This window comes from Otolemur garnettii, unplaced genomic scaffold (genome assembly GCF_000181295.1).
Source record: "Otolemur garnettii isolate 467f Iridium unplaced genomic scaffold, OtoGar3 scaffold00300, whole genome shotgun sequence".
Classification (NCBI taxonomy): Eukaryota; Metazoa; Chordata; class Mammalia; order Primates; family Galagidae; genus Otolemur; species Otolemur garnettii.
Window position 1 is genome coordinate 227,277 of NW_003852695.1, and position 12,194 is coordinate 239,470.

At 41.7% G+C, this 12,194-nt stretch overlaps 1 protein-coding gene across 1 annotated transcript in view; it reads right to left on the reverse strand.

Moving 5' to 3' along the window:
• LOC100944917 (zinc finger protein 98-like) overlaps nucleotides 1-12,194 on the reverse strand; it is a 25,049-nt gene that overhangs the window by 3,842 nt on the left and 9,013 nt on the right. Inside the window, exons 2-3 of the mRNA XM_012813773.2 lie at nucleotides 4,899-5,025; nucleotides 3,735-3,830 (exon numbers count right to left, since the gene is read on the reverse strand). Of these exons, the coding sequence (XP_012669227.2) occupies nucleotides 3,735-3,830; nucleotides 4,899-5,025 (223 nt within the window). The remainder of the gene's footprint in view (nucleotides 1-3,734; nucleotides 3,831-4,898; nucleotides 5,026-12,194) is intronic.

Genomic DNA, 12,194 nt, shown 5'->3' on the forward strand with positions numbered 1-12,194 from the left:
CCTTAGCCGGTTGAGCTATAGGCGCCGAGCCGATATAGTCAAATCTTAAAAGAACAAAAATTTCAAACCAGAACACTATATCCAGCAAAACTGCAGTTCTAAATGAAAAACATTAAAGACTATCAAGGTAACTAGATGCTGAAAATGTTTATCCCAGTAGATCTGCCCCACAAGAAATTCTAAACAAAGCTCTTTCTTTGAAAAGATGATAGAAAACAACACAAAACCATATGAAAACAAGTAACTCTCTGGGAAAGACATATAAATACGTCTAAATAAAACTTAGCAGCATTATAATGATGCAGGAAACAGTTTTAATCATGGTCCAAAATATGAAAACAGGCCAGGTGAGATGGCTCATGCCTGTAATCCTAGCACTTTGGGAGGCCAAGGCCAGTAGATCACCTCAGCTCTGGAGTTTGAGAAGGCCTGAACAAGAACAAGACCTCGTCTCTAAAAATAGCTGGGTGTTGTGGCAGGAGCCTGTAGTCCCAGCTACTCCAGAGGCTGAGGCAAGAGAATAGCATGAGCACAAGAGCTTGAGGTTGCTGTGAACTACGGCACCCCAGGACTCTACCGAGGGCAACAGTTTGTTACCAGTTTAAAATATATTGTTGTAACTATAAGAAGTCTTGTATAATTGCCATGATAATAACAAAAATAATAAAGGAGTAAAAATACGTTACTACAAAAATCAGTGAGTCACAAAGGAAGAAGACAGAAGAGACAAAAGAATAAAATAGCTACAAGAATTTAAAAAATAATAATAAAGTGGCAGTTAGTCCTTCATTTTCAGAAAATTATGCAAATATTCTTGGACTATGCTTCATCAACAAAATACATTGAATAAAGAGGGGTGGCACCTGTGGCTCAGCTGGCCCCATATACCAAGAGTGGCGGGTTCAAACCCAGCCCTGGACAGCTTAAACAGCACTGACAACTACAGGTGGTGGGCACCTGTAGTCCTAGCTACTCGAAAGGCTAAGGCAAGAGAATTGCCTAAGGCTAAGAGTTGGAAGTTGCTGTGAGCTGTGACACCACAGTACTCTACTGAGGGTGACACAAATGAGACACTGTCTCAAAAAAAAAAAAAGTGCCTTTATGACAGCCCAACACAGTGGCTCACACCTGTAATGCCAGCTACTAAGACGCTGAGGTGACAGGATCACTTCAGTCCAGTTGTTTGATACTAGCCTCAGTGATATAATGAAACCCCCATCAAAAAAAAAAAAACAGCTTTTATGGGCGGTGACCATAGCTCAGTGGGTAGGGTGCCAGCCACATACACTAAGGCTGGTGGGTTCAAACCTGGTCAGGGCCAGCTAAGCAACAATGACAACTGCAAGAACAAAACCAAAAATAGCCAGGCATTGCGGTGGGTGCCTGTAGTGCCAGTTACTTGGAAGGCTGAGACAAGAGAATTGCTTGAGCCCAAGAGTGTGAGGTTGCTGTGAGCTGTGACACCACAGCACTACTGAGGGTGACAAAGTGAGACTCTGTCTCAAAAAAAACTAACAACAGCAACAACAACAAAAAAAACTGCTTTTATGAGAGAACTGGGATCCAAAGAGGAGGTTGTAAAACTCTGTTAAATCCCTAGCCCAGTGTTTTTTAACCCTTTTTACCTCACAGCACACTTGCCCCTATAGTTAAACTTCAGGGGCATGCTTAAATTATGTTGATCAAAATAAAGAGTAAAAAAATATATATACCTTTTTTTTGATTATTAACACAAACAAGATGCACTATCATGGCCAAAAAATAAAACAAGACAATTTATTATAATTTTTAATAAAAAGATAACAATTAAATTGCTTAAATTCTTTTTAAAACTTATTTATATGTATTTTTATGTTTATTATAATTTAACATTTAATGAGATATCTGAGCTTGACATTTTAGAATAGCAAAGTTGACTTGTGTAAGACATAAAATCTTTAAAAATCTTAAAGGAAAACATGAAAAACCTTGATATTGACAGTGGTAATAGTATTTTGGGGATTTTTTTTTTGATTTTATACCAACAGGTAAAAACAAAAGCAAATATAAATAAGTTGTACTGAATCAAACTAAAAAGCTTCTGCATAACAATGAAATAAAAATATTCATAGTATAGGAGAAAATATTTGCAGGTATATATCTTATGAGGTTAATACCCAAATTATATGAGAAACATACAAATCAAAAGCAAAATAATAATAAGTATAATAACTGATTGAAAAATAGGCATAAAGGTCAGGTGCAGGGCTCACACCTTTAATCCTAGAACTTTGGGAGGCCAAGGCAGGTGGATTGCTTGAGTTCAAGAGTTCAAGACCAGCCCGAGCAAGAGTAAGACCCCGTCTCTAAAAAGCAGCCAGGCATTGTGGCAAGTACCTGTAGTCCCAGCTACTCAGCAGGCTAAGGGAAGAGAATTGCTTAAGCCCAAGAGATTGAAGTTGTAAGCTATGATGCCACAGCACTCTACCAAGGGCAACAAACTGAGACTCTTTCTCAAAAAAAAAAAAAAAAAAAAAAGGAAATGTGGGGAGCAGATACCTTAAACTATACTAAAGTTGAGGAATCTGGGTATACAGAATTTAAATTATTAAACACAGCTAATGCTAGAAACAGAATTTTAAAGTAAAATAACATTAGATTTCATTGCATTGAGGGAGATACTTAGTGTTCTGATAATATTACTGAGTCTGAATTTCTGTAGAATCATATTTAATAGTTCCATAGGAGAGGAAACCATTAAGCAGAAAACATACAACATCAGCTTTTGGTGTTTCTGGGATTTCTGAGTCAAATGCAAGTATCATCACTATACTCACAAATTTCTGATACAATGCAGAAAGGGACATTAAAAAATAGTGTAACATAGAGTTCATCAAAAAATACACAGAGAATCCAATATACGGAATACTAACATAAAGCCAGTAGATGAACTAATACTAGCCCACACAGAGAAAAACTCAATTTAATTCAAGATGGGGCAAGAGGAGAAAACAGGGAGAGGGGAGGAAAATTGGTATCCTTCCCCTAATGGGCACCATATAAGGGTCTATAGCACACCTGCTGGGTGTGTGGCACAACTACAATAGGGACCCAAACTAAAAACACAAATGCTATATCCTAATTGTTTGTATATTCATATTACCCTGAAATTAAAAAGAAAATACATGGATATTCCCAAGTCCTGAACAACAAAGGAAAAGCAGGCAGATTCTGCAGTCTTTGTAAGCCATGAACAAGACTTTGGTTTTCATTGCAACCTCAAAGGAGGAAGTCTTTAGATAACTTAGGAACAATGGACAGAAACGCCCACATGTGAGACTTGGAAGAAGAAACCAGACTTCTCAGAAATCATTTCCATTAAGACAGTTTTCCAAACCACATTTTTTTTTTTTTTTTGAGACAGAGTCTCACCATGTCACCCTTGGTAGAGTGCCATGGCGTCACAGCTCACAGCAACCTTAAACTCTTGGGTTCAAGCAATTCTCTTGCCTCAGCCTCCCAAGCAACTGGGACCACAGGTGCCCACCAGAACGCCTGCCTTTTTTTTGTGGCAGTTGTCAATGTTGGTTAGCTGGCCCAGGGCAGGCTGGAACACACCACCTTCAGTGTATGTGACTGGCACCGTAACCCCTATGCTACAGAAACCGAGCCTCCAAACCACATTTTAAGGTCTGGCTTCCTCCTTGACCTTTGGCTCTCACTTGTGTCATCTGTTTCATGCACTCCCCACTTACCTGTGTGCTCTGTTACCATCTCATGTCTCTTCATATTCCAGGGCTCTTTCCTTTGCTCCAGACAGATGATAAGGTCTGGCTTAGCCATAGGAAGACCTATCTTATCAGAAAAAAAGTAACATGACTCTTGCTGGGATGCTCCAATGACCAACCTAGTACTATGCTCAGATAGGAAGACAGAATGTTAAAGAAAATTTTAGGCTCCATGCCCATAGCTCAGTGGTTAGGGCACCGGCCACACGCACTGGGGCTGCTGGGTTCGAACCAGCCCAGGCCTGCTAAACAATGACAACAACAACAAAAAAATAGCCGGGCATTGTGGCGGGCACCTGTAGTCCCAGCTACTTGGGAGGCTGAGGCAAGAGAATCGCTTAAACCCACGAGTTTGAGGTTGCTGTGAGCTGTGACACCATAGCACTCTGTCTCAAAAAAAAAGTGAGACTCTGTCTCAAAAAAAAAGAAAAAAAAGAAATGAAAATTTTACAAAATTACTCAAAAAGTATCATTTCCTGACAGGAACTTTGGAATATGGAGAAAGTATTTAAAATTTGTGAGTCTTTAGGTCTCTTACCCAGTAACAGTGAATTAAAAATTCATTAATACTGGGCAGCACCTGTGGCTCAGTGGGTAGGATGTTGGCCCCATATACGAAGGGTAGCAGGTTTGAACTCGGCCCCAGCCAAACTGCAACAAAAAAACAGCTTGACATTCTGGCGGGCACCTGTGGTCCCACCTACTTGGGAGGCTGAGACAAGAGAATTGCCTAAGCCCAGGAGTTGGAGGTTGCTGTGAGCTGTGATGCCACAGCACTCTACTGAGGGCAATAAAGTGAGACTCTGTCTCTAAAAAAAAAAAAAAAAATTCACTAGTATTGTATAAAACTGAATTTTAAGGTATGGATAGTAATACTTTATGCCACTAAATTTCTGAAATTACCACTAATCTAGAGAAAAGGATACAGATCAGCTAAAGAAAGGGTAAGATTAATGTCAAGATAAACCATCTTGAGGATTTTTTTCTATATCAACGAAACCCCAAGTTTTCCTCGGAAACAAGGACCTGAAGCTCATACATATAAAGCAGAAACTCCAAAAAAAATTCTACAAAAGAAAGATATGAAATCCTTAGTGTGGAATAGGAATTGCAAATTGAAGTTATCCTCACCTAGGGAGACCAGGTTGCTGTAGTTCTCTAACATCACATTGCAATACAAATTCTTCTGAGCAGGGTCCAGGCATGCCCACTCTTCTGGAGAAAATTCTATGGTCACATCCTCAAATGTCAACAGGCCCTAAAAGTGGAACACATATTTACAAAGTGTCCGTAGAAGAAATCCTTAATGTGACTCCAGGTGGAATAAAAAAGGGAAGAGTACTGGTTCTTACTCTGATGAGTCACTGATAATATTTGAAAAGATAATCTTTAACACATAAATATCCTCTGAGGAAAGATGATGACATAAGGAGCTCAAAACCATTGTAGACGGATATTACTGTTTTCTAGGTGATACAGTATAAAATTCAAGGTAACAACATGGACATTTACATTAGTCATATTCATATTTCAAATGGAAAAGAAATGCTGAATTAAAATGTGCCTCTCAAGGCCAGGTGCGGTGGCTCATTCCTATAATCCTAGCACTCTGGGAGGCCCAGAAGGGTGGATTGCTTGAGCTAAAGAGTTGGAGACCAGCCTGAGCAAGAGCAAGATCCTGTCTCTAAAAACAAACAAACAAACAAAAAACAGCCAGGGGTTGTAGCAGGTGCCTGTAGTTCCAGCTACTCTAGAGGCTGAGGCAAGAGGATCGCTTGAGCCCAAGAGTTTGAGGCTATGATGCCACGCAATCTACCCAGGGTGATAGATGAGACTTTATCATAAAATAAAAAAATAAAATAAGAACAAAACAAAATAAGAGCCCTGATTTTCTTTTTTTTGAGACAGAGCCTCAAGCTATCCCCCTGGGTAGAGTGCCATGGCATCATGCTCACAGCAACCTCCAACTCCTGGGCTCAAGCGAGTCTCCTGCCTCAGCCTCCCAAGTAGCTGGGACCACAGGCGCCCGCCACAACGCCTGGTCATTTTTTGGTTGCAGCCATCATTGTTGTTTGGCAGGCCAGGGCTGGGGATTCGAATCTGCCACCTTAGGTGTATGTGGCTGGCACCTTAGCCACCTGAGCCACAGGCGCCGAGCCAAGAGCCCTGATTTTCTAAAGCAAGCTATATGCAAAGGGCATCTAAAAAGAAAAGAACCTTCCAGATGAACTATGATGGTTTATGCACATCAGCTGGTAAATCTTCACAAGGTACCTATTAATAATTAAAAGAAAAATAATCAATTTTACAGTGGAAAATTTGTTAGAGAGAATTTTAACAAAGTGAATAATTTTTTTTTTGAGACAAAGTCTCACTCTGTCACCCTGAGTAGAATGCCATGGCATTATCTTAGCTCACAGCAACCTCAAACTCGTGGGCTCAAGCAATCCTCCTGTCTTAGCCTCCCAAGTAGCTGGAACTACAGGCACTAGCCAAGATGCCTGGCTAGCTTTTTTTATTTTTAGTATAGTCGGTCTCATTCTTCCTCAGGCTGGCCTCAAACTGCTGAGCTCAAGCAATCCACCCACGTTGGCCTCCCAGAGTGGTAAGATTACAGGTGTGAGCCACCGCACCCAGCCACGTTGTAAAGATTCTTAACTTTTCTTTGACAACATTACATCCTGGAACTCTATAGAGTTTCCAAGATATCAGGCCCCACATTCCAATGGATTATTTAACCCACCCAGACCAGCAGCCCATACCAAGAAATTGATTCAACTGGAATCATGACCCATAAAAGCAAAACAAGAAGATTATTTCAAAACTCTTAAAATTTTGCCCCAAACTTAAGACAATTAGAAAACCTAGGCTGGGTGCCCATATCTCAGTGGTTAGAGGACTGGCCACCTGCTCCAGGGCTAGTGGATTCCAACCTGGCCCGGGCCTGCTACACAAAAAAGAATATAGCTATGCACAAAACAATAGCCAGGCATTGTGGCAGGCACCTGTAATCCCATTTACCAGGGAGGGTGAGGCAAGAGAATCGCTTGAACACAAGAATTGGAGGTTGCTCTGAGATATGACACCACAGCACTCTACCAAGGGTGACAAAGTGAGATTCTGTCTCAATAAAAAACAAAACAAACAAAAAAAAGAACCAGTTCAAGACCAGCCCAAGCAAGAGAAAGACCCTGTCTCTAAAATAAAAAAAACTATCCAGACATTGCGGCAGGTGCCTATAGTCCCAGCTACTTGGGAGGCAAGAGGATCACTTGAACCCAGGTAGGACGTTGCTGTGAGCTACAATGGTGCCCCGACACTCTACCCAGGGTGACAGAGTAAGAATCTGTCCCAAAAATAAATTGGTAGAATTTAGTTGCAAAGACCTCTATTGGAGCTTGGAGCATTTCTATATGGGTTAAATTTGTATACTATTTCAGTCTCTTCCCTTGTTATATGTTTATTCAAATTATTTATTTCTTCTTTGTTTCTATAGTTTGTCTCCTTTTTAATTTTTTTCGTTTTTTCAAAGTTTTATAATTCATTGACAAATAATTATTTATGGTACTCCTTTATATTCCTTTTTTGTTTTTTATTTTAAAATGCTACTAACATTAACTCTTTCATATCTGGACCTAGTAAATTGAGTCTTCTCTCTTTGAGCTTCAGTAGTAAATTTTTTTTTTTTTTTGAGAGAGAATCTCACTATGTCACCCTCAATAGAATGCTGTGGCATCACAGCTCACAGCAACCTCTAACTCTTTGGCCTAAGCGATTCTCTTGCCTCAGCCTCCCAAGTAGCTAGGACTACAGGTGCTCACCACAATGCCCAACTATTTTTTTGTTCAGTTGGCCCAGCTGGGTTCAAACCTGCCACCCTCGGTGTATGTGGCTGATGCCATAAACATTGTGCTACAGGGACCAAACCAGTAGTGAATTTTTCATTTAATTTTTTTTTGCAAATTTCAAAATCTCAAGGCTGACCTTTTTTTTTTTTTTGAGACAGAGCCTCAAGCTGTCACCCTGGTAGTGTTGTGGCATCACAGTTCACAGCAACCTCCAACTCCTGGCTCAAGCAATTCTCTTGCCTCCACCTCCCAAGTAGCTGGGACTACAGGCATCCACCACAACGCCTGGCTATTTTTTGGTTGCAGCCATCATTGTTCTTTGGCAGGCCTAGGCTGGATTCGAACCTGCCAGGTGTATGTGGCCGGCACCTTAGCCGGTTGAGCCACAGGTGCCAAGCCAAGGCTGACTTCTTAGATGTATATATTTGAGGGATATATGTTATAATCTGACACATTCATATAATTATGTCAGGATAAATGAAATATCCACTACCTTAAATATTTCTTTTTTCTTTGCAGTTTTTGGCTGAGGCTGGGTTTGAACCCACCACCTCCAGCATATGGGGCCAGTGCCTTACTCCTTTGAGCCACAGGCACTGCCCTATTTATTAGGAAGCTTTAAATTATTCTTTCTTTTTCTTTGAGACAGAGTCTCATTATGTTGCCCTCAGTAGAGTGCCATGGCATTACTGCTCACAGCAACCTCCAACTCTTGGGCTCAAGCGATTCTGTTATTTCAGCCTTCCAAGTAGCAGGGACTACAAGCGCCTGCCACAAAGCCCGGCTATTTTTTGTTGCAATTGTCACTGTTGTTGAGCTGTCCCAGGCTGAGCTCGAACCTGCCAGCCTCGGTATATATGGCTAGCACTGTAACCACTGTGCTACAGGCACTGAGCCTAAATTATTCTTCCTTAGATTTTAAAAACACAGAAGGTTAACAAAATGAAAAGTTAATTTTGTGTTGTTACAAGACAAAAGTCTCACTCTGTTGCCCTGGCATCATCATAGCTCACAGCAACCTCAATCTCTTAGGCTCAGGCAATCCTCTTGCCTCACCCTCCCCAGTAGCTAGGATAACAGGCACCTTCCTCAATGAGCGAGTAAGACGGAGTCAGTCAGGCTAGGGCCAACATAACACAGCTCTTCTGGTTGGTTTAGGTCCTAAGTGACCTTCACTCTCATTCTTGTTTTGTAAACTCAGTTTTAACCTGAAAGCCTGTATTTTGAGTAGGTTAGGGTAATTTATTTAGGAGATTAACTTTTGAAATAGAAATGTTGTTTTGAGTCATGGGTAATATCAATTATTATTTATTATGGGTAATGGGTTGTGGCAATTACTGCTGTTTTAAGATAAGTTTAAGATACTCTTGTTTAAAATAAAAGTACAGTTCTTGCTTTCAACTTTTATGTATAAAACTGTGATTTTTATTTTTGTTTTTTGAGATAGTCTCACTATGTTGCCCTCAGTAGAGTGCCATCACAGCTCACAGCAACCTTCAACTCTTAGGGTTAAGAAAACTGTGATTTTAGAAATGGAAGAACAGTCTTGGAGAGGCTACTCTCACTGTTCTCTAGAATCGCTGGCCTTCTGACAAATAGTTTGTTGGATCTATCCCCATCTCTGAATACTGGCTGACAGTGACAGGCAGCCAGACTCTTTTCAGCCAGTAATAAGGATGCCCTTCTACTTTTGGTAGTGAGTCTCACTGTTGCTTGGGCTGGTCTCCATCACCTAAGCTCAAACAAGCCACCTGCCTCAGCCTCCTAGAGTGCTAGGCTTACAGACATAAGTCACCAAGCACAGCCTTGAGAAGTTGATTTTTTTATTTTTTTTGAGACACAGTCTCACCTTGTCGCCCTCAGTAGACTGTCATAGCGTCACATAGCTCACAGCAAATTCAATCTCTTGGGCTCAAGTGATCTCTTGCCTCAGCCTCCTAAGCAACTGGGACTACAGGTACCCGCCAAAACGCCCGGCTATTTTTAAAGATAGCAGCAACACTCTTGCTCAGGTTGGTCTCAAACTCCTGAGCTCAGGAAATCCACCTGTCTCAACCTCCCAGTGCTAGGATTACAGGCATGAGTCACTACACCTGATTTGATAAATAAATTTTTAAAAGGACTTAAAAATTCTAAAGATAATGTTTTATTTTGTTATTAACATACTGATACTGGCTGGCATTCTTCCTTTCTTTGGGAGGCCAGTCCATTTTCTGGCTCTGCTCACTCCTCTCTCTCTCTCATCTCTTCTCCCCCTTCCCTCTCTGTAATATAAAATAAATTTATATATATTTTTTGCATGTACTAACAGTTTTTGTTTTTTATTTATTTTTTTTTTGAGACAGAGCCTCAAGCTATCGCCCTGGGTAGAGTGCTATGGCATCACAGCTCACAGCAACCTCCAACTTCTGGGCTCAAGCAAGTCTCCTGCCTCCACCTCCCAAGTAGCTGGGATTACAGGCGCCTGCCACAAGGCCTGACTATTTTGGTTGCAGCTGTCATTGTTGTTTGGCAGGCCCAGGCTAGATTCAAACCCCCCAGCTCAGGTGTATGTGGCTGGCGCCTTAGCTGCTTGAGCCACAGGTGCCGAGCCTTGACCAATCCTCTTGCTTCAGCCTTCTGAGTACCTAGGACTACAGGTGCCTATCATGATGCCCAGCTAGTTTTTCTATTTTTAGTACAGAGGGGGTCTTACTCAGGCTGGTCTCAAATTCCTGAGCTGAAACAATACACCAGCCTTGGTCTGTCCCAGTGCTAGGATTATAGGCATGAGCCATCACACCCAGCAACATTTCTTTTTTTTAATTCTCAAAGGAGATGATTTACCTCTGTAAATTAAAAGGTGAATTTTATAAAATATGAGTCACTGATACGTAAAATGAATTGTGAATAAATCATCTTGTCATTTAGATATAGGCTGAGGACAGCAGATGAAAATCCTGATGAATGTTTTTTATCTACAGTAAATCTAAACTTAACAAGTAAACATTTTGATAACCTGTAGCACAATGGTTACAGCGCTGGCCACATACACCCAGGCTGGCGGGTTTGAACCCAGCCCAGGCCAGCTAAACAACAATGGCAACTGCAACAAGAAAATAGCTGAGCATTGTAGAGGGCACCTGAGGTCCCAGCTACTTGGGAGGCTAAGTAAAAGAATCGCTTAAGCACAAGAGTTAAAGGTTGCTGTGAGCTGTGATGCTATGGCACTCTACGGAGGGCAATATAGTGAGACTCTGTCTCAAAGAAAAAAGAATGTTAATAAATGAGATGCCTACTAATTATCTGACTTACTTCTCCCATAATGCATAAATCCAAGCATATTATTCTTAATGTTTGAATCTACATTACAAATTTGAAACAGAACAAATCTGAAAGTAAAAACATATAGGGAGAGTGACATCTAAAGATGGAAGAACAGGAATTCCCTCCCTTGTATAGTGTGTCCCCGCCCCCAGCATCTATAACGGGGCAGCCATCCATGACAGAAGTACATCATGAGACACTTGGGAGCCAAGAAGAGCAGTGGTCATTTTGAGAAGGCAGGTCCTTATGCAGGTGGCAAACTTGAGGACCCTTGTTCTTGGCAATAGACCAGGAAATGGCCCATCTAACATGGTACCACTGAGAATTCTTTTTTTTTTGGAGACAGAGCCTCAAGCTATCCCCCTAGGTAGAGTGCCGTGGCATCACAGCTCACAGCAACCTCCAACTCCTGGGCTCAAGCAAGTCTCCTGCCTCCACTTCCCAAGTACCTGGGACCACAGGCACCTGCCACAACACCCAGCTATTTTTTGGTTGCAGCCGTCATTGCTGTTTTTGGCGGGCCCAGGCTGAATTCAAACCCGCCACCTTAGGTGTATGTGGCTGCCACCTTAGCCACTTGAGCCACAGACACCAAGCCAGACCACTGAGAATTCTGAAGCTACCATTTCCAACTTTCCTCAGCCAAAGTCTTGCAATGGTGCTGCCCAGCTAGAGACCTGAAGGTAAGATGTTCATTCAAGGCCACAGAGGCAGCCTGAAAACTTTAGTGTTTCCTGTGGTCTATGAAGCAGTTCTGTGACTCAGTTTCTGCCCTCTTACCCACAGTCTATGGCCAGTCCAGCTCACCCAAGAACCTACAGAGTGACCTGAAAAACTTCCCAGGAAGCTCAGCGCCTGTAGCTCAGTGATTAGGGTTCTGGCCACATACACCAGGGCTGGCGGGTTCAAACCCTGCCCAAGACAACAAAAAAGGCAGGCATTGTGGCAGGCACCTGTGGTCCCAGCTACTTGGGAGGCTGAGGCAAGAGAATCTCTTAAGCCCAAGAGTTGGAGGTTGCTATGAGCTGTGACACCACAGCACTCTACCTAGGGTGACATAGTGAGACTGTCTCCAAAAAGAAAACAATTGCATGGACAATATTATCAAAATAATAAATTTCTTATAAGGTAAAAGGTCTTTACAAAGGTCTTTACAGAAAAAAATATAAGGTATTATTGAAAAGAAACTGAAATCAACCGGCTAAGGCGCCAGCCACGTACACCTGAGGTGGCAGGTTTGAATCCCCAGCCCGGACCTGCCAAACAACAATGA